We start from the raw sequence: 26,753 nt of genomic DNA on the forward strand, positions 1-26,753 counted from the left end.
CACATTGTCAAACTGCTACAAATATCTTGTCCTGAATGTAAAAAACATGATGTCAATGCCTATGTTTTAATTTTCATTATCTTCAAAGAAAAGTGACCCTAAAAACTTGAACTGACCCATTAAGATCCACTCAAGAGTATGATACTGTTTTTTTTTAAATACACAGAAGTGCTCATGCACATGCATAGGCAGCTCTCAAAATAGTGACAATACTGCTGTATTTTCTAAAATATTCTCATTCACATGGGAAGGTATGAAAGAAAGAAAGAAAATAATAAGAATGGTTTTATTTTCTCCAAGCTTGATCTGCTTGAAATATATTTGAGTAAAAGTATTTTTCTTGAAATAACTCTTCTGTCATAAATCTTACAGCATCAGAGACGTTGCTCTTAAGTCCTGATGAAGAGTGATCATACCTCAATGTCCCTAAGTGCATCAAAATGGGTGAATATATAACTGAAATGAAATCACAAAATGTACACAAAAGAATACTAACTTTTCTTCATATAAATGAGATACTTAAAAATAGCCAGACTACTTTCATTTGTGGCGATTATCACTGACAGCATTGTATTTTATTTACAGCTATAAAAGTGAAAAAGAAAAATCCTTAATTAGATAAGATTTCTAATTTCCTTTCACCTGTTCATCATTTGGAACAATTCACCTGCAATCATGGTTTCTCATTGTTCTTTTAATCTCTCATTTTTCTCTGCTAGGCAAACAGCTGGTTCTCAATTCATGTTGCCAACAGTTAGATCAGGTAATGAGGTTGGGTTTTTACCCTCAGCTTTACCCTAAACAATAATTATTTGTTGTAATTAGGTTCCTCTGTGCCTGGTAAAATTGTATTTCTGCATGTGATTTGCACATGAAGGGATTCAAATCTTACAAACACTGAATGATTACATCTCAAAAAGACCCAAGATACTAAATTACAGTTTCTGATAGTTACTGCAGCAGGACATTTTCTCCTTGGGTTTTTCAGCAAGTAATTGTAAACCACACAAATGTAGTCACTTACTCTAATTCTGTCTTCTCCCTGATACTTTTCTATTTCTTCAGTATTTTCAAACTTGTGCTAATGTGAAAGGAAAATTTTCTCATTTAAATTTGATGTCATAGCCCAATTAAAAAAATTTTGGGTGGTTTTTTAGCAGTATTTTTAAACTGTGGAAAACTAAACTTAAACCCAATCCTGGTCTTGCTTTCTGTACTAACACTTCCAGAGGCAGATTACAGGAAAGACAAAAGCAATTGAACATTGGAAAATTATTGACATAAACTGCAATGTAGAAACACTCTAAACGGGATACTTCACCATAAACAAGGATTTGATTAATCTTGTGAAGCAGCTAAAAATTATAAAAAATATCAAAATATCAGTGAACATTAAATGCTTTAAAAGTGAAAGTATTATGTGTAGTATATGTAGTTATTACTCTAATAACACTTAGAAAAACTGCATTATCCTGCTTTAAGCATAGTCACATCCTTTTGTGCAAGGCTGATATTTACAAATTACCATTCAAGTTCCTCAATATACCTCAAAAATAAAAAGAAATTATAAAAAATATTTTGTGCTTTTTTTAGAAAAAGGTGTTGGAAAGTGAATGAGCTAAGCACAGATCCCTCAGCTGTTTCTGTGTTGTGTTTTGGGTTTTTTTGCTTTGGGGTTTTTAAATTATAATTCAATATTATTAACTGCAATCCAATCATCCAAAGTTAACTAGAAAAAATGGGTCAAATATTCATGGTGCAGTGCAACACTAGCAGCAGCAAGTTTCTGAATGATAACAGCAAAAAACCACTTTAATAAAATGATTCATTTTGTGAGATACCTTCAAAAATTTAACTGTATCCTCAAGTCCCATCAAGGTCAATGTTCCAAGAGAGTATATATGAAAAAATAATTCCTTATTTGATAGCAACAAAGTTTACAGATTATATTAGTGCTACTTTTCAATTACTGTATTTCTGGAAGAAGTCAATCTGCGCCTTCTCTGGAAATAAAAGAAAAACAAGGTCTTTGAAAACAAGTGGCTTTGATATCTGTGGGATTTCAAGACACCCTGAACACTGGAAACACCTGAAGACTCAAGACAGTCATTGGCTCTCTCTTGGCTTTGAAAGAAAAATGTTTAGCTGCTGAACTCATTCTGCCTTTGAGTGGCATAGTAATGTACCTGTACTGAGTTACAGCATCCTCAGTTGAGACTCACTCCTATTCTCGTGCTACCAGTTTTGTCATCTTGTGATTGAATGCAAGCCTGTGCTTGCAAGCCAAGGTGGACTATGGATTCCCTCTCGTGTGACACCCACCAGGAAGGGCAAATGACAGAACAGCCACTCACAGAGCTATCTGGAGTTCCTGTGACTCATGCAGTGTGGCATGGTGTTAAATGTTGCAAGTCAATTCATAAATCTCAGTTGTTCCCATGTAACTTTTCCTTCCTCAGTTCTGTAGCTGTTTCCTTTAGCCTCTCTGTCAGTCCAGCAGAAGATAGATTAAAAAATAGTCAAATTTTTAGCATTTATGTGTGTCTACATAAACGTGAGTACACACATTTCAACATTTTGATGTAAGAGGAAAGCTTATGCAATCCAGAGGTACTGCTGAAGCCTCTCCTTTTTCAGCCCACTCTGCTCTGACCCTATTCTGGCACTATTATCACTCCTTCCCAGCTGGGCTTGAGTGGCCTTGTTAGGGCAGCTATTAAGCTCCACAGCCAGAGGTTTCAATTTAGGAGGGAGTAAAGCTTCTCTTTTTATTACCCCAGGAGAATTGAGAATCCTGCCAGTGCAGTACTCCAATTTATCGCCAGGAGCAGATGAGGTGGACTGAGAATTAGACCCACTTAACAACTGGTTTACACAGCACTCTCTGTCATTGCTACATGAAGCCACAGGAGGTTTATGGCTTATTCAGAAGGGCAAATGTTTCTGTATCACTGCAAGATACTGAGTACAAATCAAAGCACATGGCTGTTCTGCAGTGAGGACTGGACTCTTTTTGATCCTCTGTTATGTGTTTAAACCATAAAATAATTTGTTTACTGTAACCTCTACTGTATTTATTTGGGAAACATTTGGCTTAGGACATCAGTTTTTGTCTTCAGATAGAGAGTCCTTGGATTTTTATGGGACATGAAAAGCAGAGAATTGAAACACAAGATTTCTAAAATAGCATGAAATGCTCTTTTCTTTATAGCTCATACAGACTGTGAGTGCAATCGACAAAGATCAGCCTCCTCGAGGACACAAATTTTTCTTTGAGTTGGTGCCAGAATTTGCTGTTCATCCAAACTTCTCTGTTGTAGACAACAAAGGTAACTGCTGACCCTAACATCTCCCTCCCCAATATCACACAAAACTTAATTCAGAAACACTTATTGATTCTGTGTTTCCATTCTAGATAACACAGCGGGAATTATGACCAGAAGAAACGGATACAGCCGTAGTAAGACGAGTACCTATCTTCTGCCCATCATCATATTTGACAACGACTACCCGATCCAGAGCAGCACGGGCACGCTGACCATCCGCGTGTGCGCCTGTGACAGCCGGGGCAACATGCAGTCCTGCAGCGCCGAGGCCTTGCTGCTCCCTGCCGGCCTCAGCACGGGGGCTCTGGTGGCCATTCTCCTCTGCATCATCATCCTGCTAGGTAGGCACCTGTTACAAGATGCTTCCTTGACCAGACAAAGAGCTAGTCACTTTGAGAGTCTTGATACTCTTAAAACACTTATTCACATGACCCTCTAGAAAAATATCATTATTCTTTAGAAGATTGCGTGAGAAGAGTGAGACTCTGCTATTGAGACTAAATACAATTGAAAATACAGGGTCAGTTTTAGTTACCATGCTCATTTGAGTAATGTTCATACCATAATCAGACCTTCATTTAGATCCAGAACTTTAAAATCCTATTTCTGAGGCTATGCTAAGTTTTGCAACAATGTTATGAATTATATTAGCTATTTAATGATGAAAGATTTGGATTTTTCCTGTACAGAAAATATTTAGCTCAAAAGCGTAGGATAGAAATATTCAATTTCTTGCAAGTGATAGTGAGAACTGCTGATTAAATAAGTATAAGAACAGAAGTCAGACAAGTGTTTGGAAGGTAGAAACATTAGAAAGATGTGGATACATATGAAGGAAGTAGAATAAATGTTAGCTCATTATCTGGTGTTAAGAACATAAAAATTTCAACTTGCATGTTTTACAAGAAAAGTATCACCTCTACTTTCCAGTAAAACTCTGCAGAAAAGCTCTTTCCTTTTCCACCTGTTCTAGCAAACATAGCTTGCCAAGGGGACAGTGGGAAGCTACAGGTGTTAGTTTATATAATTATAAGGGGATATATTTTTCTTTTTTTCAGTTTTTACCCTAGATTCAAGATAATTCTGTGATACTCCTAATATTTGCTATAGGTATTAGAAGAAGGGCAATATCTATAAAACATATCTGTACTGTGCTTAAGGGAGGGAAAAGACTTGAGCTCTAGCAAACTGATAAACTGCTTAGATTCAGGAATTGCTACTGGCCTGGTTTTTGCATCAGCCCCCTTGGATTCCCCAGGATGTTGTCCAGGCATAGTCAGGGAATCTGCTGATATTCTGCCAAGAGGCAGAACTTGAAAGGCACCATGCTCAGGAGAAAATTATGGCTCAGATTCTGCCAGACCTAGCTCTTCACCTTGCACAGTTCTTATCATCATGTCAACGAGCTCTGCATCTTTAAAGCGATCCTGCATGCCCCGACAAGAGCAGGAGAAAAGGGAGCGTGAAATACACGCCCTTACTAGCTCAGAATGAAAACATTGCTCTGATTGGCTGCAATGCTTGAGTACAGATTGAACAAATCTGTACTAAACTTTGGACTTATCAAAGTTAAATGGCGCTTGGGGCCACAGCAACAATATATGAGACTCAGAAGAGGGTCAGGGACCATTGCTGTGCAGAACAAGTTTGACCACTTCTTGTCTCAGCCCCAGGGTTAGAGGCCCTGCTCTGCTTAGCACTGCTGACATATTTGAATCCAAAGAAATATGTGGCTGTGGAGTATCTAAACAGAATTTTTAGTCTACAGCTAGTGTGATACTCAGCATCCTATTTAATTTTTCAACAAGGTTGTGTGTTATAATAGTAAAGTGGTGCCAACATGCCCAACATAGGTGAGACATATTAAGTACCAGCCTGTGAAGCTCACTTTACAATAACCTCTCAGTGATCTGCCCTTTTCTCCTATATGGAATTCTTAAACTTACTAAAGTGTGTAGTTTCTAATCTAGTATTATGAAAAGAGCCTCTGTACAGGTGCAAGGAAGAAAATCCAAAGAATACTGAATGGAACATATTTCTATTAATTTTAGATTCACAACATAATATCACGGCATGTGGAAGATCTCTATTTCACTCTCCCCACCTGCAACATGTCAAACCTTAGTTTTTATTCACCAATATTCAGATGATTCAGAGTAAAAACTTAGCTCCTAAGACTCAACTAAACCATTCAGCACAGTTGTAATTTATGGTTCAGCAGTCACTGTTATGTCTCCTTGACAGATGATCTTTCTGGCCTCTATTATTTACTCCAGCTGCTGGAGAGAGAGTCAGATTTGTATGTGCACTTAAGCATTGAATTGCTACTGAAATCAATACCATTTAGACACCAGAATGTATTTAAAAAATCCTAACTTCATTTTTTTATCTCCCCTTAGAGAGCTTCATTTTTGTATCAATCCTCACCTCTTCAGAAATGTTATTCAACTCGAGTTTCATAAACTAAGGGAATCATGTTTTTTCAAAAGAAACATTTAGTAACAAAGACTGGATTTCAATTCTTGCAGTCATTGAAGCAAAAGTAGTTTTGTCAATTATATTGATAGCTTAAGGTCTTCAGGTTCTTATTTTCAGAGGGACCTGTAGATTTCATATTCAAAAGTGAATTAGACACTTGGGAATACCTAAATCACTAGCTTTCAAGAGTGTGAATACCTTTTGCTGAGGATATTCAAATACTTGTGATGAAAGGACCCTTAGTGACTGCCAGAAAGGTGGTACTTAGAAAAAGAAAATCAAAATCAGTAGTATAATATTGTATGGTATTGTTTACTTTTCAACTTCAGCTTAGTTGCAAATTTATTTAAAATATAAAGTATTTTTATCATTTCTCCCATAGGTTTTTTAAAAAAATAAGTTTTTAATTGCTATAAAATCATTAATACTTTCCCTTATTAACTTGGAGATTGATTTTATCACTGCATTCCTACCAAGAATCCCACTCCAGCCTTAAAACCTTTCCTGGTCAAGAGATGAGGTAAAATTTTGCCTCATTTATTTGCTTTCTAAAGATCTGTTCCCTCATTCACTTTTTTTTTCCTTTTAGTATTAGTTGTCTTGTTTACGGCTCTCAAGAGACAGAGGAAGAAAGAACCCTTGATCATCTCAAAAGATGATGTTCGGGACAATATTGTGACCTACAACGATGAAGGAGGTGGGGAAGAAGACACACAGGCTTTTGACATTGGCACACTGAGAAATCCAGAGGCAAGGGAGGAGAGTAAGATGAGAAGAGATGTTCTCCCAGAAACAATATTTCAGATAAGGCGGACTGCACCTCTTTGGGAAAACATCGATGTTCAAGATTTTATTCATAGAAGGCTAAAGGAAAATGATTCAGACCCAGCTGCCCCTCCTTATGATTCATTAGCAACATATGCCTATGAAGGAAATGATTCCATAGCAAATTCTCTCAGCTCCCTGGAATCACTTACCACAGAAGGCAACCAAGACTACGATTACCTCAGTGACTGGGGACCGCGGTTTAAAAAGCTGGCAGATATGTATGGTGGAGAGGACAGTGATCGAGACTGAGGAAGTAATCTGTGACCTGGTCAGTGTTAGTGGAATTCATGTCTATGTTCCTAGATAAATAAAGTGGCCTACTCTCTTACTTGGGAATAAAATATTTACAAAAAATAGGTGTTGTCTTAGTAAGGGTTTGCTTAATCAATAAGTCAACGTGAATGAATATGAACGATTGAGATTTTAAAAAACACTACAACCAACCTTCTATGCCTAGAAACCTCTGATGAAAGGGTTTTATAGGGAATGAAAAGACAATAAAAGGCTTTTTGCGCCTTTGAGAATTACATGGAAACTCCATATTTTTAAATTGCTTTGCTTTACCTTTCCTACTACGTTGGATAGTGTGCATCTGCATTGTAACTTAATCTCAAAAATATACTTTAAAAAGATTAATATTACTGCCATATTTATTGAGTTAAAAATGTCTGTGTGTTGATTCATCCTGATATTTTTATATATGTATATTTATATTTTTGTATTTTTATTAAATAAATTAGAATTTATAAAAAGACCACTTATGTAGTTTGTCAGTCATAAAGAACTGTCCAATCTTTCTGAACAAAGGAAATTTGTATTATGCAACACTTCATTTTTGAATGCATCTTCTTATATCAGATTAGTGGTTGCAATGTACTGTGCAAGAACGATATGGAGAGAGGGCTCTGCAATGGGAATGCAGTGTAGAAGGCAGAAAGGACTATTTTGAAAAGGTGATTATAAATAAATGCACTCTGACTCGCAATTTGTATTGCTACATGGCAGAATAATACAGTTTCGTGGTGAAGCTCACTCACACATACCTTCTTACATGAACATATGACCACTGAGAGGACTGAACAGATCGATGCCTAGGGATCTAAGGAACTATTAAAGTTCATTCTGGCAGATATGAAAACAATTTTTAATATACCTTCAAAGAAACTGGATAATTGAGCTAGCATCAATAATAAAAGGAAGGTTATGATATACTAATCTTATTTTGGAGCTTTGACACAATAAGAAAAATCAGGTACATTACTGATAGTTTCTTTTAAATAAAGGGAACCAAGAAACAAAAACAAAGTCTAGCTAGTATTTTATTAAAGTTGTTAATGTTCTATTCCTTCAAAGAAGTGTGTACATTCGCATATTTCTTACAGCCTTAATGACAATCAGCAACTATATTTTTTTAAATATATTTGTTGGATATGGTTTTCCAATGCACTTACTTTTTCACAACACAGAAAAAAGGAATATAAGTGGACCACGTGATCTAACAAAGTTGAAGGATTTATCCATATTTGGTAAAAAAAGAAGTATATAAAACCTCAAATTTATGGAAAAGGAGAAACAGTTTTGACAATATAGGAAGTACATTATCCATAGCATTTCCATTTTTTAATGTTGACTTTAAAGAAAATCAACACCTACAGATGTGTCAAAAAAAAAAAAACACAAAATAATAAGGTTTCAAGGTTTTCTCTCTATTAATGAGCCATTTTCCATGTCTTTTTATAATGAAACTTAAGATACACATTGAAAATGTTATGTGGACTATTGAGTCACTTATCTCTTACCATAAAAATAATAAAGAGGATTCAACCTCAGAGACCCTTCAGCCAGACATAAGAACACACTCCTGATTATCTTTTTACTATGTTGACTTTCAGATTATTTATAAAAAAATATTTCTTTATTATTCTTTGTTTAGTCCTTCTACCATACTCTTCTGCCAGCCCCGAGGATGTGTCTCAAGTTTCTTTCTCACTGAACTCCTCTTTTTGCAGGGGAAGGAATGTCTGTGTGTTTGTGGTTCCAAACAACCACCTGAGTAGCTTGCTGTGAGATGTGCATCAGGTCTGTGACGCTCTGTTGAAAACAAAAAACTTTAGTGTCATAGGAATGTCAAGATAACCTGCAAATATGTAGCAGCTATTTACATGGATGTGATGCAGATACAGGGCATTAGTGTATAACTTCATGACATAAGAATGAATATTTCTGTTTTGTGTCTTTTGGAGGTGAAAACAAAAGAGTTATGGAGTCTATGTTCTCAACCTGTTCCTGGGAAAGTGAAAGTACACAGGAATCCATTAGTCTTTGAATTCAATTTCCACAACTTTAAGACGTTACCTCAAGATAAGATAGAGGAAAAAGCAAAAGGAGAATAAAAACCCCTGTCCCTGAAGAGAAATGACTAGGGGAGAGGGGAGGAGTGACACCCAAACAAAACCAAAATAGAAGAAAATATACAATAAACTTTTCTGACTTATAGAAAGTGTACACCAAACTTCATCTTGCACAGTGCAGGACATCTTTCAGCAATCTTGCAAATTGTCATCAGAAGCCTGAATATCGCACAGTAAAGTGAAATGACAGAGGAGAGAAAAATGAAAATCTATCCTCAAGCAAGAACTGATACATGCAAGGTATATACCCCTGGAGTTGACTAAGTTTATAAATTGTCAAGACCTGGAGCAGGACACGTCAAAGGATACCAGTGTGACTTCAAAGAGGCTACTAGCAAAGGCAGGAAAACAGAAACAGGGTGTGAGAAATTCCTCTTCCTTGAAGACACAAAAATATCTTAAGAATTATATATTCCACCTAGAAACAATTTTATTTCTGTATTTTGGAGGGTTGGGGATTTTTGTTGTTGTTTGTTTGTTTGTTTGTTTGTGGGGTTTTAAATTTGTTTTGGTTTTGTGGGTTTGTTTTATTTTTTTGGTTTTTTCAGTTGGTTTTTTTTTTTTTTCTTCAGTAACAGAAAGCAGAAAGAAGTATAATAGAAGTCACCTTACAGAATGCTCTCATAGAGACAAGTGCTCAGTATCACCATGTCACGGTACCACTGCGGTAATTTGGAAGAGCAGAAAGTTCAGAAAATCAGTCAAAAAAGGTATCTCCCTCTCCTTCTCTCACCCTAGGTTTTCTCATCCCCTGAGTCATAGCCACTAAAGAGAGAGAGATGCAGAGCCTTTTGTTTTCAGAATGAGACTCTCCCATGCTTTCTGGTTTGTTCACTGGTGAATCCAAGAGCCCTGTAATTCTTTAGCATTATGTGTTTAAAAAATTACCTACATGGATTTACAGATCACAGAAATTCATGTAGCTGACATAGTAAAACAAGTAATTTCACAAAACTATTGGGAATTTTCAGCATTCATACAATACATAAAAGTAGTTAATAAAGTTGATTCCCAAAGACACAGAGGAGGAAAAGAAGGTTATGAAAAGTCTCTTAGAATTTGATGGCTATTGCTGGTTTTACAGGTCCATATTTGGAAAACCTGGATTTAGCATTGCAGTCCCTGGGTGAGCAAGGATAGGTTGGATTCAAATCTACACAGGGACACTCAGCCAATGTCATTCAGCCTTAAATGCAGATGCATCACAGGCCAGAGAGCTGGATGGTGCTAAGATCTCAACCAATCACATGTGTAAGCGAAGGAAATTGGAGCTCCTACAAAAGGAGCTGAGGGAATAAACTCATGGCTGTTTGTCACAAGGACCATTGAGTGTGTGTCGTCTTTGTCTCTGACCACCAACTCCAGGTTACACCTGGATGCAGCATGGATACTCCTACCGTAGTGTGGTGGAAGGAGCTAACTGACACAGAAAATGCCTTGGAGTTGTCCCATACAAAAGGTACTGATTAAGTTGTTAGCTTCCTTGACATTTCTAGATGAGTGACATTGATGTGTACAGTTTAGAGAAAGTACAACAAGAAAATAACCTGTAGAGACCAGGATTCAGCTGGATATACAAATAATATAGGTCCAATAATGGGCACAAGTGCTGATTGGCAGTGGGATATGCCATACTGGTTGAGCATCGAAAAACAAAGTAAGAGACGAGGGGGAGGTCAGAATTCCTTTCAGTGATACTTCTGCAGATTTTCCTTCCTCTGTGAGAGAACTGAGGCACTGAAGTGCTGGGCATTTCATAATTATGCACCTCTTCATCCTCTGTGAAGTCAACTGTGCTTGTTGACCAAAGTTCTGGGTCCGTGGGACTGACTAATATGTCAGACATCTCTCACTGGGGAGTTCAAGGCTTTGGGACCTTAGAAGAGGCTTAAGGGAAAGAGGAAAAGTAATTTTTATTGCCAATCTCACCAAGGATCTCTTTTCTGCCACTCAGAACCACTCTGTTATGGTTCACTGCAAAGGAGAAGAAGCAGTTGGGAAAACTTGAAATTTACAAGACTAACTCAATCTCTAGCAGAAAACTTACTTGTGATTGCTAAGGACCGAGATAAATTTAGTAACTCCCAAGGCAATACTGTTAGATTTAGTGATCATTCTGAGCAAACTTAAATCAATTTTGAATGGGGTCTCTCCAGAGTTAAGAACAAATAAGCTTAGAAAAAGAAGTAAAAATGAATACAGAAAAATGTCAAGTGAATGTTCCAAGGAAAAAAAACCCAAACAAACATAAAGCTGTTCCAGCTTGATGGAGGTCTTTTTTTGTAATATCTATGTATTTTCTATTTCTTTTTTCACTTAAACTGCCTTTTGTGCTATTGTCATAAACTTACAAGCTTATTCTGATAAGTAGTTTTTGTACAAAATAGTGCTGGAGATGATCTCCCACAGAGGGTTACATTATTCAGGGAAATGCCAAAACAGGCTCCTCAATATGCCAGGTTAAGTAGCCTAAATGCAACCACAATCATGCATAAAATGCCTAAAATTTTTAGTCCTTTTATCATTTGGCTGTCTTTAGAACAGAATAATCGCACAGAGAACAAAGAGAAGTATATGCAACTTCCATTGGCATATTTCTTATGCATTGATGACAACAGACATGAACGCCTTTTGTTCTACCAAAGGCATTTCAACTACTAGTGGGGTAATTTACAGTGAAAGTCATATTTTAAAGTTAAATTTACACTTCATTTCTCACTTGTGTTCAGCAGACAGACAGTGCACATAAGTGTCTGGGTCATGCCATATTGGAGTATTGTTATATTTTATGTTTTGCAACTGATTTTGTAGACAAACAAGAAGATTAAGAAGCAAAAATAAAAACCCAGAATAGGGATATCACAGTTTTTACTTCTGCCATGGGAAGATGAATGGGAAATAGAGGAATTTTGGAAGAAGTTTTCAGGAAGAGGCATGGATTATATTTTATAGGCACCTGATTTTTTTGTTCTATATGTATCTGTGAATGAATATATATACATATATTAGAAAAAATCCCCACTTTATCATCTAAAAGGTTTACCAACAGCAACTTTAGGTACCACATCTCATCAAACGGAGATGCCCACCTTAAAGGAAAAAATCCATAGCAGAACACAAGACACATTCAACTAAGTGCAAGATGGAAGATATAAAGTAATCTCATTTCACAGATTGATTTATGCTGTTTTAGTATTCTTTTGTTAGAAGGTATATTTTACACTTTGGTTCCATTTCAGTTCATGAATCAAAATTCAAATGAGGAGAGATCTGGCCTGAACTCTACTTAAAAATCACTTCCAAATTTGGGATTTTTCATCTTCATTAAAATCTCACAGGAAGTAAATGCAGAAAAGAATGCTGTGAATATCAACAATCTTGTGTTCCAAAAAAATCACGTTGACATTATTTCTACAGGGGAAGTGAGTGCCTTTGCTTGGAATCAACCCACTGGCTGTCACAGGGCGCCCTGCAGCACTGGAAATCCAGGAACACGTACTTCTTTCCTTTTATTATCCACCCCCCATCATCCCCACTCAAAGCAAGAAACCTTTCTCCCACTCCAGAAAAATTCATTAGAATACTTTTTAGAAAAATTTCAGATCACCAGTAAGAGCTGTAAAAGTGACAGTCTTGTCACAACTCCAATGTCTTTTTCTTGTGCACTGTTTTAGAAGGAAATACACTTTCATAACAGTCTTCTAACTTAAAATATGAGCACATTCCTGATTTGTTCATTTTATCATGGAATTTGACACAGCTCCTGTCATAACACATATTAATATACCTTTATCAAGCTTCGAATGAACTCTGTAATTTTAAAAGCATTTGCTTTTAGAGTCAGCAAGGCAAGCATTTCTCCCATCACTTCTCACAGGGGAATGACAGGCTGTACAAAGTATGCCTGCAAAAACACAGATCTTGATTTTAGTGGGAGTAAAATAATAACATTTTTCATTGCTTATAGTTCTGTCCTTCATTTTACTAGTGGAGTTATGGGTAGACATTTAGCCCAGACTAGAAACAGTTTACGATCTGTTTGAGCAGTGCAAGGATATCTTTGGAGGAACACAGGATCCTGAAACCTGTCCAGGATCATTACAGCCTTCCCTTCCTTCTAGGAGCTGGAGGCAGAATGACCACCCCAGCCACCTAATAATGCAAGTAGATTTTTGGAACATAGTAGTGGAAAAAGGAGTGAAAGAGTTTCATGGGTAAAAACTGTGAGAAGAAATTTAGGAAGGGGATTTTTGTCAATTGAAACTTGCTCTTTCAGCTGTCAAGAAGCAGGCTGCTGGTTGCTAGGGTTGACAATAATAATACTTACTTCTTATATAATGCTTTTATCCCTAGTTTTTAAAGCTTTCTTACAAAGAAGGTCAGTGTCATTATCACTGTTTCACAGGTAGGAAAAGCTCTTATTTGTGCACCAGTTCACCCAAAAACACCCAGCAGGACAATATTGAAGATAAGAAAAAACCTGCTCTTCTCTCCACAGGCCATACTGCCTTGAGGAGAGCTAATAATTTAGGAGACATTAGTTTATGTACCTCCACTGATAAAAGCAGTAATTTGATTCCACTGCCCCACAACTTTGAGACATCTTAAAAGAAGTAAACCTTCAATATGACTGTGAATCAAAGATTATTTCCAAACTAAGTTGCTTTTTGGACAAGTATGTGTTTTGGAGACAAATACAAGACAGTTCCAAGGGGAAAAATTCAGTTTTTTTCCTGGCCTTGCCTTGTGCAGGAAGGTGAATGAAAGAGGCTTTTAATTCCAGGTACTAAGAAAAAAAAAGGAAAGATAGAGAAATGTGCAGTAAACCCTAAGGACTGCAGGACTATGCTCAGATTTGAAAAAGCAGTAGCTCTGTCCTTAATCTCTCACTTAAAGCAGATTACAGTGGTACAGTGGAAGAATATCAGGTTGTAGTACCCAACACCAGCTGGTCTCCACTCCTTCAGAACTGATTGGACTTTATTCCTAAGGACTCCTTCCACGCCTTTTCATTTGATTTCTTGATGAGACATTATCTCTTGATTGCTGAAAAAAAATTAATTTTTCTCCAGCAATTTCAGATTTGTAATTTAATGACAAGTCTTTAGGAACAAGCCTGAACAGCGCTCAGCAGGGATGCAGAGAGAAAGCAAGACATGAAGAGGCTTTTCAACCCCATCCCCTCTGTAAATGAAGGGCTTTGTTTCAACTAATGCTCAAATTAGGATACAGAATGGGCACCAGGCAACTCAGCAACATCCAACGGGAGCCAGAGTGAGAGCCAAAGAGAGTAAACAGCTTCCCCACCTGCTAACACATATGCTGCCATCTGCAACTTACTGACCAAAGGGGAAGTTTGATCTTTTCCAAAGCAATGCCAGTGTGTTTTCTTCTGTGCCATGGATGAGTGCCTTCAGCCATCCTGCACAACAGTGCCAGAATATTTGTTGTCACTGATGTTCAGCCAACCCTGCACTGTTTTACAGCCAGCTTTTGCACAGCAATAACAGTAAGGGCCAGATTTCACCCACTGCATTTTTCTTCCCAAGTCATTGACATGCTGCTGTACTTACCAACACTAAACTCATTGCAAGGTGTTATAAACACTCTAATTTTTAGAGGTAAAAAACCCCATGTGTTAAAAGTCTTCCTCTAGATTTTATGAAAAGCCCTTAAAAATAAAACAAAAATTAGATTTTCATTACATCATTGATACAAGCACGTTCCTACTGGTGATGCAATCTAATTCATACATTTATACATTTGCGATAGAGTGAAAGTCTGAAGAAAGAGGTAGCATCTTTTATCCAGCTATATTAGCTGCTCTAATGAAGCCAGACATGCTTTTAGACTCATGAATCCCTTCTCATAAGGGGATATTTCTGCAGTCTGTAGGGCTTACTGCACATTTCTTTGTCCATCTTTTTTCCTGATTTTTTTTTTACTTTCATACAATAGTCATACTTGGAGAAGGAACAAGACAAAAAAGGACTATTTATATGTGAGTGTTTTACTAATTGCCGTGGATCACAGATTTCAAGTTACACTTTGGGAAACATCTGAATATATCATAAAAGAGAGACATTTTTCAGAATGATAGCATGGAGAAGGATAGATGTGTGGGAAGATGAGAGATAATGAAAATTAGGGAGCAAAAAATCAAAAACATTTTGGCCATATTTTAAGAGCAAGAGTCACAGAATGCAAATGGACTGATCAAAGGACCAAGAGTGGACTGTCAGAAATATGTTCAGGGGCAAAGAATAGAAATTGGCAAACCAGAAATCTGTTTATATGTCTGCATTAGGCTCTTGGTTTTAGCAATAGGGATATCCACAAAACTAGAAAAGACTAAATTTGTGAATTGGTATTGTTTATCATTGTATCAACAGCAATTGCTTTCTAACCTCTTTAATCATAAATAAATTTATCATAAATAAATTTATCAATCCTAAATAAATTGATATAATTTGTATTAGAATATTTTTAATAAAAAAACCTAATTTTTTTTAAACTAGCTTGGAGTTTTCTTAAGGATTTTGTGCAGTAACTTCTAAATAATTTCAAATACAATTTCTTCTAAGACAGTATCTTATATTTTGTGACTGTTAGCAGACAATATAGATCTAGCCTAGAAAATAGTTCAAAAAAATGGGAATTCCAAATTTTATTAACTGGCAGTGTATTCAAGATTATATTTTCTCAGTATCCTAGTAGAAATATTGTTTGCATTCTTAGTCGTGCCTCAAATGCAGCACAGAAGAAAAAAGTCAAGCTGTGTTCCTTTCTGCTCGTGCATCACCCATAGTTCTGAAACTAAAACTTCTCAAGTGAAAAGTGAAACAGAAAGAAGGAGAAAATTTTGTGGCATAAAAATAATTGTAAAAAGATAAAGTCTCTTCTGATAGCACAGAGGTTAAGAAATAACTTGGCCTGTTCTTGAAGTATAAAATGCTTAAAATAATTTAAACAAATGAAACAAGAAATGTCCTTAAACCCAAGCAATTTTACACAGTCGAATTGCACCTTTGAAATTTGAGAACAAAGGAAAAAAAGTCTAAATAACAGAGTTGCTCTACAAGATACTTCTCTTAAGAAACAGAAGACATTCAATACAGAAGTATGAAGAGGGATATATAGATGGACTATAAGGAAATTCAATATCAAAACACTGATATTTCTTGCACTATAGAACTATCTCCCCTAGAAAAATGTAGATGCTCATTTCCTCCTCACAGTTAAAACTTACAATGATAAAATCAAATAGTAATTCTGTGGAAAACCATTGTGTTAGGACATAAGGAATGGAAAGAGAATGAAGGAGTAAAATAACATTACCCTTTTACAGAGTATCATCTGCAACATTAAATAATTGTACATAGATTCCTTTTATTTTATTGCATAGTATTGAGGTGCAGACCTGCACCTCAATAATCTCCGGTCCTGCAGAGATTCTCCACTGAAAAACTTTTCTATGCATCCAAAATACCCATATTAAATTGTCTTTACTGGTTAATTTTTATTTTTTCTTAAAGAAAAGGGTCTCCATTTCTGAACACTGGCACATAAACATGAAGCCTATGGGGCATGGGAATGTCAGACTTACAACCCTGCTGCTGTATATTTTCAGAAAGAAACGTCTATGCTAATACAGCAATATGCTTGAATCAGCCAGTATGTGTCTTTTATAGGTTCTCTTGCACTTCCAAGGAATATTAAAAAAATATGATGTTTCATTTGCTTTAATTTCAACATTATACAGAAGAAACCACAAGAAAATATTAAATATTTTGATTATGTTTGAAAAACATTAAACATGACATTCAATGTATCAGCTGTTAACAGCATACATTTCTTATGCTGCTTCTCGGGATGTAATCAAAGAAAAACAAATCACCAATATGTCAGATATGGAAATTTAAATCTCAGTAGCATAAACACATTTCGTACACTACATTCACATATAAATATTATCATTCCCTTGTGGACCTTTCCTTTATTCTTTCCCATTTTTTATATAATATAGCACTGAAATTATTTGCTGTACTGCCATTATCATACTGAGATATATGGAGAACAAAAGTATGAAATAAAAAAAAAAGAAGAGTGTCTGATTGTTTTCTGTAGGAAAACCTAGTGGGCACAGGCTTCTGCTGTTTCTATGCTACTTCCTCTGTCACCCAGAAGGCTACCAAAAATATCACTCACAGACAAAACTGCTAACCCTAACAACAAGAAAGGATGGGCTTCTGGATTCAGAGAAATAGACCCAGGGCTCGCTGCCCTGAATCACAGTCTGTGCTATGGGGAGGAGGGTGACAACAGTGAAAATAAAGCAGAATCTGAAAAACACACTTAGAAACATGGATTAGCTCTTCATGGAGCTTCCCACACTGAAAGCTGGGGAAAAATGTTCACGATTTTGTTGCTGTTGGCTTATATTGACAACAAAATATTTGAGGTCAAATCCTTTATTTGAAGCCTATTTAATGGGGTGTGTTGTAACCCCACACTGGAAGATGAAGGTATCTCAGTTCTTGTTATTTTGGAAGAATTTTTTTGTAATGCAAACAAGGTAGGCATCAATTTTGGTTATTATTATCTAAATAATAGATATTTAGACAGATAAATAAAGATCCAGCTTAAGAAAATCTATATGGAAAAGACAAATTATGATAGTAGAAAGATCTGACCACCCATGGATACAAGAAGAAGAGCGGATTGTTGCAATTTCGATGTTTTCTGGTCGAAGTGATGGTTGCAGTCTTGATCCAGAGGGGGCAAAAATCTGCCTAGAGCAACTATCTGCCGTAGGACATCACTCAACAAGAATGTGATTTCTACAAAACCTTGTGTTTAAAGAAAAGAAAGGACTCAGAAACTTGCCATTGTCAAATCCATCAACTGAACTACCATATAACACCATGCTCAGCATAGAAATCTGGGTGAAGAAGAAGAGGGAGACACTTGCATTGATGGTGTTTGTCTTCCCAAGCTAATGTCACACATGATGGGACCCTGATCTCCTGGGAATGGTTGAACACCTGTCTGCCCATGGGAAGCAATGAATGAATTCCTCATTTTGCTTTGCTAGTATGCACAGCTTTTGCTTTCCCTATTAAATTATCTTCCTCCCCACCCATGAGTTTTCTACCTTTTACCATTCCTATTCTTTCCCCCATCCAGAGGGAAAGGTGGTGTAGTGACTTGTGTGGGGTCATTTCACAGCTGGGGTTAAACCACAGTGCAGAAAAAAAACACAATCAAGGCCTAAAGCACCAACTTTGAGCTAAATTGGATGTATTTATGCTATTTCAATACATTTCTCTCTATTAACCTAGTCTCTAGTCAAGACTACTGCTTTCCCCTACCTTTCTGCAGTATTTCTGAATCTTTTTTTTTTGACACATGCTTCTTACCAGAATCCATACTCAAATCTGTGATATTGTATCCCAATACAGCTTTCCAGTTGAATGAATATTTAGATAGGCAGACAACTTCAGAAACACATTGCAGAACCCACTGCGCCTGCTGTGCTCCTCAGAGACATTTGGCAGGATATGACATTCCACTCTGCCAGTTCCCCAGCTTCATGGAAAAGGATGTGGTTGCCCTTGGCAGGGCTGTTCTGCCCACCTGGAGCAGCTTGTCTGAAAATGAGGATACATGCCAAAGAGTCTGCTGCATAGCACCTTGGGCGAAAGGAACACGTGACTGATTTAGAGTGTGGTTACATCATCCTCAGAAATCAGAACTCTCAAATCCGAAACAGCTCCTCCAGAGTCGGTCTTTATGCTTCCTTTTCTTCTTTTTGTAGAAAAGGGATGTTGTTTTGCGTTTGCTACATAAGTTTTATATGCCACTTCTCTTTTCCACAGGTTAAAATTTTGTTAGCTTCAGTCTCATAGTGGGACTTAATAAATAGAGAGGGAACCTGATATTAGGAGGCATTAATAGAATAAAATAAATATTATATAAATAATAAAATATAAAAACCTAATTGGGATTTTGTAAAATTGTGCTACATAGCTTGTTGACTCTTCTTAAATTTAAAAAAAAAAAACCAAAACAAGAAGAAATTATGAAATCAGCTTTTGTTAAGTGAACGTACACCTAGATTTTTCTGTAAAATATATCTGCATTCTTCTTAGAAAAAAGTTGTATCCATCTGCATATGCATCATGTGGGCAACTCCCTTCAAATCTTTGTTCAATATAAGTATTGAAAAGCTCTGCTGCTAGAGAAAGTAAAATTTAATTCTCCATTTAGAAAGATAACATCTCCCAGTTCACCAGGAAAAGAGTGTAGATTTAGGGATGCACTAATACAACTCTTAGTCCTTATTGGTTCAGCAAGAATTCTTCCAGCATCTTGGTGATTTTGTAACACTGAAAGGATTTGTTGGGTCAACCTCTAAAACTGTTAAGCCTATGCTATCATAAATGTTACTGCCAGAACATTCATTCATTTATTCTAGAAGGCCATATGACCACCACTTATAACCTTTCACAGTAACTCAATGCATCTATATATTAAAAAAAAAAAAAAAAAAAAAAGAAAAGCAATGTCAGTTCACAGTCATTGTATGAATACAGCTGTGGTAAAATCATTGGGTTTTTTTCAAGTTTTTGAAAAATTATGTAACCACTTTTTTTATAGCTACTTCACATTATTTGCATGTTCTTTGCAAATTTTTTGTGATTTGATGCCTTAGTAATAATTATGATGCAAACAGTTAAACTTTTAACCTGGTACTCCTGTCCTTAAAACATGTAACAAAACACTAAGAACTTATTATTGTAAAACAATAATGGGAACTCAGTAAATGTAGACAAGGAAAGAGAGGATGGCTGTATAGCTGGAATGTACAGAGGAAAATCGTAATTCTAACTTTGTGATGTTCTAAGCAGAAGGTTTTTTAACACAAAGAAGTGGGACAAAAAGGGTTTAGATTGGTAGGATAACTAGGATTGCTATGGAGATAATTAAGGAAGATCGGATTATCAACAATGCCAAATACTGAAATCAGGTTGATTAATCTCTTCATTAGCAGAGAATGAGAGGACATAACTACTTCAGGGAAAGTGGTTTCTAAGGAAGCCACAACAGAACCCTTATTGAATTTGGACAAATAATTTGCCCCAGGCTAAGAAAACACATCTAAGAGCTGTGAGGAAGAACATTAGATTTCACACCCCAAAATATCTGGACGTTAAATGTGAAAGAATTTCATGGTACTATTACACACAGAAAGCACCCTGAGCACCATGAGCAAGAGTGAGAGAGGAATAATAAAGAACTTTCTCCCATGCTACTTTGCTTTCTTCTTGACCTGTCTTGTAATGTCCAGAAGCAAGTTTATAAGCAAGACATTGCTAACAGATAAATTAAGGGGGGAAAAAAAAGTAAGAGACAAAGAGGTAAGGAAAGGGGCTGGAGAGAAAAATGGTGCAAGCTCTTTGTATTTTTCTGGGAGATGTAGCTATGGAGGATAGGGGGGTCAGAAATAAGTCAAAGGAATACAGGCTATTTAATTTGTCTTTTTGAAAGAGTTGTAAATTAGATTTTGTAGTTCACAAGATATACCTGTGGGAGATTCTAGTAAAAAAATCTCAAATTACTCTCCAAAGCCAGTTATTTTATGTCAGCATGAAAAACTAAAGCTCACAAAAGCCATATACATTAAATATATTAACTGTTTATTACCCATTTTTGAACCACAATAAAAAACATAAGGAAAATAATTGCCACCTGGTCTCACAATTACTTTGAAGTTACAGAATTTTTATATATAGTTCAATATTTACTTTTAAAAGGCTGAGAAAGTTTAGAACACATGTGTCAAAAAATGCCTTTGGTTTCACCCTCAAGCATGTTCCTTCATGCACTAAGCGAGAGAGTAGCATACAAGAAATTCTGGTTTATTGGTAAAGCACCATGGGAATGTTCTCAGATACTGAAGAACTTCAATTACTTCTTACAGTTGAGGGGTGCAGTCCTCATTTACTGACATCAATCACAAAACTAAGACTTTTTTTAACTATCATTAGTATTATTATTGCTAGAGGAAAAAAATCTCAAAAAAGATGAAAGAAAACTTGCTACACTTCTGAAACCGTGGATAAAAGACTTACTATGTTGCTGCTTCCACTGTTAAGTAGCACATTAAAACTGACTAACATAAATATACACAGGAAAACAGGATCTAATTTTCTGGGCTAGTTAGTTAAGTGGCAGCAACTTTACTGATATTTTGTTCAAACTATGACCAGTATTGCTGACAGCTGTATAACTAGATAATGACATCAATGTTACACTTTATTTTTAGGTGTTTGTCTTGACTTAAGGTGTTCTGCTCTAATAAAGAAAAATATGCAAACAGGAAACCACTTTTGTTCGAATTTTTGAATTTCTGTTAAGATATATTTTACCATTATAATGAATGGCATCAGTAAGTTCAGGTTCCACAAAACCTGAAATCTTAATGTTTTTAGAAACATATCAATATAAGGGAGAATTTTTTCATAATAAATACACAGTTTTGAATGTCCCTGTGTATATTCTCCTATGCTTTATCTAAAAGTACGAATCTGTCAGAAATGTGTTGCTCATGTTTACCAAATTAATGGTTTGTTCTAAACAGCAGTCATTAGTAACATATTTCTGAGAAAAGTGTCCTCTTTCCCATTGTATCTACAACAGTCAAATGCAGAATTTTTTTACTTTTACTGAAAGAGAGTTTTATTTTTTTGTAAAGTTACTCTAAAAAATATAGAAACATCTCTACTAAGTTTAAAGACTGCATACTAAAAATAAATTTTAGAAAAAGTAATAGCACTATTTATACTGTATATACATCTGCTGCTAATACAAATACAGCAGAGATCACTATTGTTTTCTTAGGAACAGCTTCTTCTACCATCTTTCTTAAAATGTAGGCAAATCTATTAATTAAAAAAAAAAAAAACTGTTTCCGATTTCTCAATAAAATATATATTTACTGTGAGGGTGATGAGGCAGTGGAACAGGTTTCCCAGAGAAGTTGTGGATGCCCCATCCCTGGCAGCATTCAAGGCTAGGTTGGATGATACTCTGAGCAATCTGATCTAGTAGAAGGTGTCCCTGCCCATGCCAGGGGGATTGGAACAAGATGGTTTTAAGGTTCCTTTCAATCAAAACCATTCTATAATTACAGAAATTGTTTATTAGTCTGGAAGAAAGTCAGACCCATGGAGACCTAGTACATGCCACTAAAAATGCTTGCAGAACTTACATTTTATCCCCTAGTGTATATTCATTACAGTACAGTATTTAATTTTTATTTTATTTTATTTTCCCAAAGGACTTTCTTTACCTTCCCATTTCATATATACCATAACTAGCTTCATAAAAGAAGAAGACCTCTTTCATATTTTCTTATACTGTAACTACTTAATGTTTGCCACATAAATTATCTGCTGCATACTCTGCAGATAAAGCAATGAACACAGAATTTTAAATTTTCTCACTCTTGATTCACTGAGATGGATCTGGCATATCAGATACTTTTATTCCAGAATTCTTACAGGGTAGAAGCCAATTTTTTAGGCTACCATTGACAAATGATATACTGTGCATATTATGCACTTCTCTATCTATAGCATACTAATTGCAGTATACCTCAGCTGTAGGAATCATCTTTCCAAGAGGGTTTGCATAAGCACTAAAAATACAAGAAAAGAAGACACATTACTGTGGGATGCTGCTGTGAATTGATATGATGTGTCAGGGAGTTACTAGATATGCTGTTTTAATCATTCGGGGGTATAAAATCAAGGGCCTTGGAAAAAAAATAATTTAAAAAATCCCTAATACGAGGATTTTTTTTGTGACTTACTTGAAACACTATTTGAGAAAATATAGAAAGTGTTCCGAGTCAAGAGAAGAATCTGAGCTTGCCCTTTTTTTAAAGAGACGGTCTAAAAAAATAAGCTTGTTAAACTACACTCCCTTCAAATCACTCTCTTCATCTTAGCAAACTTAGTTTTGGTTTGGTTTTTGTTGGTTTTCTTTTGACTAGGGCTGACAGAGTTTCAAATATACAAATGAAACATTTCCATTCAACTTACTGCGTCCAACTTCTCTCACATTCCCTCCTCACCCCTGCAAAAGTTTTTTTTGTTATAGCGAGAGGTAGAAGTTACAGAATACCACATGCTATTCTCAGCATGTGGAAACAACACCCAGCCTTGGAGCCTGGAAATTTACTTATTAGCTTTTGTTTATATGTATATGTGTATATATATATATATATATATATATATATATATGCATGTGTGTGTGTGTGTGTGTGTGTATTTATATGCACACACATATATAAAAGCTGCCATTACCTATCTTTTAGGAGAGAGCTAAGATCTCTGTTCAGTTCTGAAAAAGAGCATTTAACAGACGGTACCTTTCCCAGCAGAGGTGGAGGAAGTTGATCTACCAAAACTTTGTAAGAAGATCTCCCAAAAATATATTTCGTGTAGCTCTGCATCCCAGTGCTGTGAAAGGCTTCACACTGCATTTGTCAGGTTCAGAGCTAGCTGAAGTTTCTATATGTGCACTGCATATTTAATAAATACACTCACCTTGTTGGACAGAAGTTTAGAACACAAGTAAAAGGTTTATAGGAATAGAAGTGCCAGATCCATCCTACTTCCCCTTCACACTCTTCCCCTACTCCCCTTCTACAGAAGACAGTCCTCTGTGAACCTCCCCAAAGTGATCCCATCCGATGGGCTGCAGTTCTCCACAAACTGCTCCAGTGCGGGTTCCTTAAAAAAGGTGCAGTTCTGCAGGATTAGATTTCTTCAGCACTATTTCTCACAGGGTCATAAGTATTGCTGGCAAATCTGCTCCAGCATGGGCTCCTCTCCTTCCAAAATTCCTGCCAGAGGCCTATTGCAGTATGGACTTCTCAAGGGGTCATATGCTTCCTTTGGGCATCCACCTACAGTGAAGTGGGACATTCCAGAGGCACAGGTGGGTGTCTGCTTGCTTGTGCAGATCCAGGTGCTACAGGAGGAAGTCTTCCTCACCATGGCATGCACTATGGGCTGAGGAGGAGAACCTCTGCTCCAGCATCTGGAACAGCTTCTTTGACATATTTTCACTCCTCCCTTCTCTGGCTGAAGTCACTCCTGAGCAGTAACTTCTCCCCTTTCTTAAATCTGTTTCTGCAGAGGTTTTACCACCAACACTAATGGTGTTGGCCATAGCCAAAGGTATGTCTATCTTGGAGCTGGGTCTATCAGACAGGAGATGGAATTTCCAACAGTTTCTTGCAGAACCCATCCCTGTAGTCGCCAGTGTTACCAAAACGTGGCCATCCAAACCCAACACAAATCAATGGGTGGCATACACACACTAGCTAGTGCTGTATAACTCTGATAAATGTCATACAGTTTTTGTGTTAATGGAGTTAAAGTGCTGTCCTTTATCTTTCACTCTGCAAATGCAGTGAAAGGATATTACAGAAATGATTTTAGCTTGATGAGAAAGGAACAATAGGCGTGAACAAAAAGCAAGGGCTCCTTACTATTCCTGAACACTAGACCACCTTTCACTGAACTATAATTTGTCATTCTGGCTGTTATGTTTCAGAAGGTTGCTAAAACGTTGTGTCTCACAGCAAGTGGGTAGAGAAAAAGAAACCCAAGAGCCATTTGGTCTGTCTTCTTGCTACAATATAGTTGTTAGCTTGTAGATTTGCAATATGTCAAGAGGCAAGCTTTTGAGTAGCTATTCAACACTTAGGAATGATTGTAATGATGTTTAATTCCCTACTTCATAATTGCTACTACGGCAACTACCAATTCTGATCTGGTGAAGCCAAAGCTGCTTTAAAATTTCAAAATATTTCAATAGTATGTTTGCTTTTTTTTTTTTTTTAATAATGCATTTAGACTTCATATGTTTCAAAATATGTGAATAATAAGAGCACAACATTATGTGGACATAGTAAACAGGCACATGATAACTTGGGACAGAACCATTGTAAAAGCCTCTGATAAGAATGTTTTTTGGCAATTAGGACATGCAGCAAAAAAAATCCTATGCCTAGTCGGAGCACAAGTAAGCACATCAAGTCTTTCATTTTTGTAAGGGTGGTCAGGCTAAGGAATTAATGCCACACTTTGACACCAGCATATTATTTTGTTTCCCTTTTTCTGCCTATATTTTACAAAAATCACTTTTTTGTTGTTGTTTTTTTTTTTTTTCCCAAAAATCATCATCCAATAATTTGGTTATGAGGCATCTGATGAGAAGTGAATTGGCTTGCTGCTTGTGCTGAGAAGTGCTACTTTATTGTCACTGTACAACCTTCGTCTTCTCCTGTAATGCTATTGCTTAGAGACTCAAAGCTGCATTGTAACTTTTAAAGGCAAAACTAAGTATTCCCTCAGCATCCTCTGGCTTGGTCTATAACAAGAAATATTCACTTTGAGCACAAGTCTGGATTCCTTGTAAAAGTAACTTGCTTGATGGCTTCAGTGGGAGTCTTACTCGCAGAAAGAATTCAAGACAGAGCTTATAAATATGATGCGCAGCACTTCTGTATTCCTCATAGGACAGCCAGAAATATGGAACTGTACATGCACATACCACTTTTCAGAGGCTACTTAATAGAATTACATTGAGTTTTAATAAATCCAAACTATGCCATTTACAAAATATGTTGGGATCACTCTCGAGGAAAAATACTGTAGTTTTTTGTAAGATATTATTAAACACAAGGAGAGAGGAAATGAGAGAGGAAATAAATGGCATCATTAAGCAATGCACCTCTCTTTGAAAACCTCAGTAGATCATGAAAAGCCTTACGGACATTTTAAGTATATAAAACATCTAAACACTTTTACAGAGTTGTTGCTCTGATAATATTAAGAACTCAAAATATGGCTCTTACAGGTAAACAATTTTGATACATATGAGTTTGGGACAGAAAATGGAAACAACTGGAATCTGTTCCGTATTTGTTTCTTTATGGTATCACGTCTAGCGTGGATAGCTGTAGTCTCTCAAACAACTCAAAAATCTTCTTAGACTCTTCCTGGCTCCTCGCTGCAAAGCACCAAAGGACCCTGACTCAAAAGCAGATACCACAGACAAATTAGGGGGTCTTTCATACTCAGTACAGTGTATGGTAAGAGCTGTTATGTGACTTCAGGTGCAGAAAGTGGCAAAAGAGGCACCTCACTGATGGTGCCTATAGGTTTGACAGGAAGACTCCAGACCTCACAAGACAAAATCCAGTAAGCAGGTACAGAAGACTTTAGAGTGACAACATGGAAATAGTAAAGAAGCAGAAATTGGTTTGCTAGCAGAATGGTGTAGTAGCAATTGGTACTGACTGTGAGTGTTTGGGATAAATTGAATTCTGAACCAACAAAATTCATTCTCTCTCTGGGCAAGATAAGCTGGAGACAAAACAATTGTGACCTATCTGAGCACAAACCATGAATGGTTTTGAAAAAACCCATAAAGAGCAACAAACAGAAAGTGAAAGAGTACACAGAAATAAGTTCCATGAGAAATTCACTGCTGGTTTTGGGGAGGATTACTTGCATTCACCTGCTTGAACAATAAATATTAGTTATTTAGTTCCGTTTGCTTTTGTGACTTGCTTTACATTTTTAAAGAAAACTTCATAAACGCAAATCTTGATCTAAATTTAACCTGA

At 36.4% G+C, this 26,753-nt stretch overlaps 1 protein-coding gene across 2 annotated transcripts in view; it reads left to right on the forward strand.

The window, feature by feature from the left end:
* CDH9 (cadherin 9) overlaps positions 1–7,270 on the forward strand; it is a 98,241-nt gene extending 90,971 nt beyond the window's left edge. For both annotated transcript variants that reach the window (XM_058818640.1, XM_058818649.1), the window contains exons 10-12: positions 3,212–3,329; positions 3,416–3,667; positions 6,394–7,270. In XM_058818640.1, the coding sequence (XP_058674623.1) occupies positions 3,212–3,329; positions 3,416–3,667; positions 6,394–6,881 (858 nt within the window). In that variant the 3' untranslated portion in view covers positions 6,882–7,270. The remainder of the gene's footprint in view (positions 1–3,211; positions 3,330–3,415; positions 3,668–6,393) is intronic.
* Positions 7,271–26,753: the final 19,483 nt, after the last annotated feature.

The sequence above is a fragment of the Ammospiza caudacuta genome, chromosome 1, assembly GCF_027887145.1.
Source record: "Ammospiza caudacuta isolate bAmmCau1 chromosome 1, bAmmCau1.pri, whole genome shotgun sequence".
In the NCBI taxonomy this organism is placed as follows: Eukaryota; Metazoa; Chordata; class Aves; order Passeriformes; family Passerellidae; genus Ammospiza; species Ammospiza caudacuta.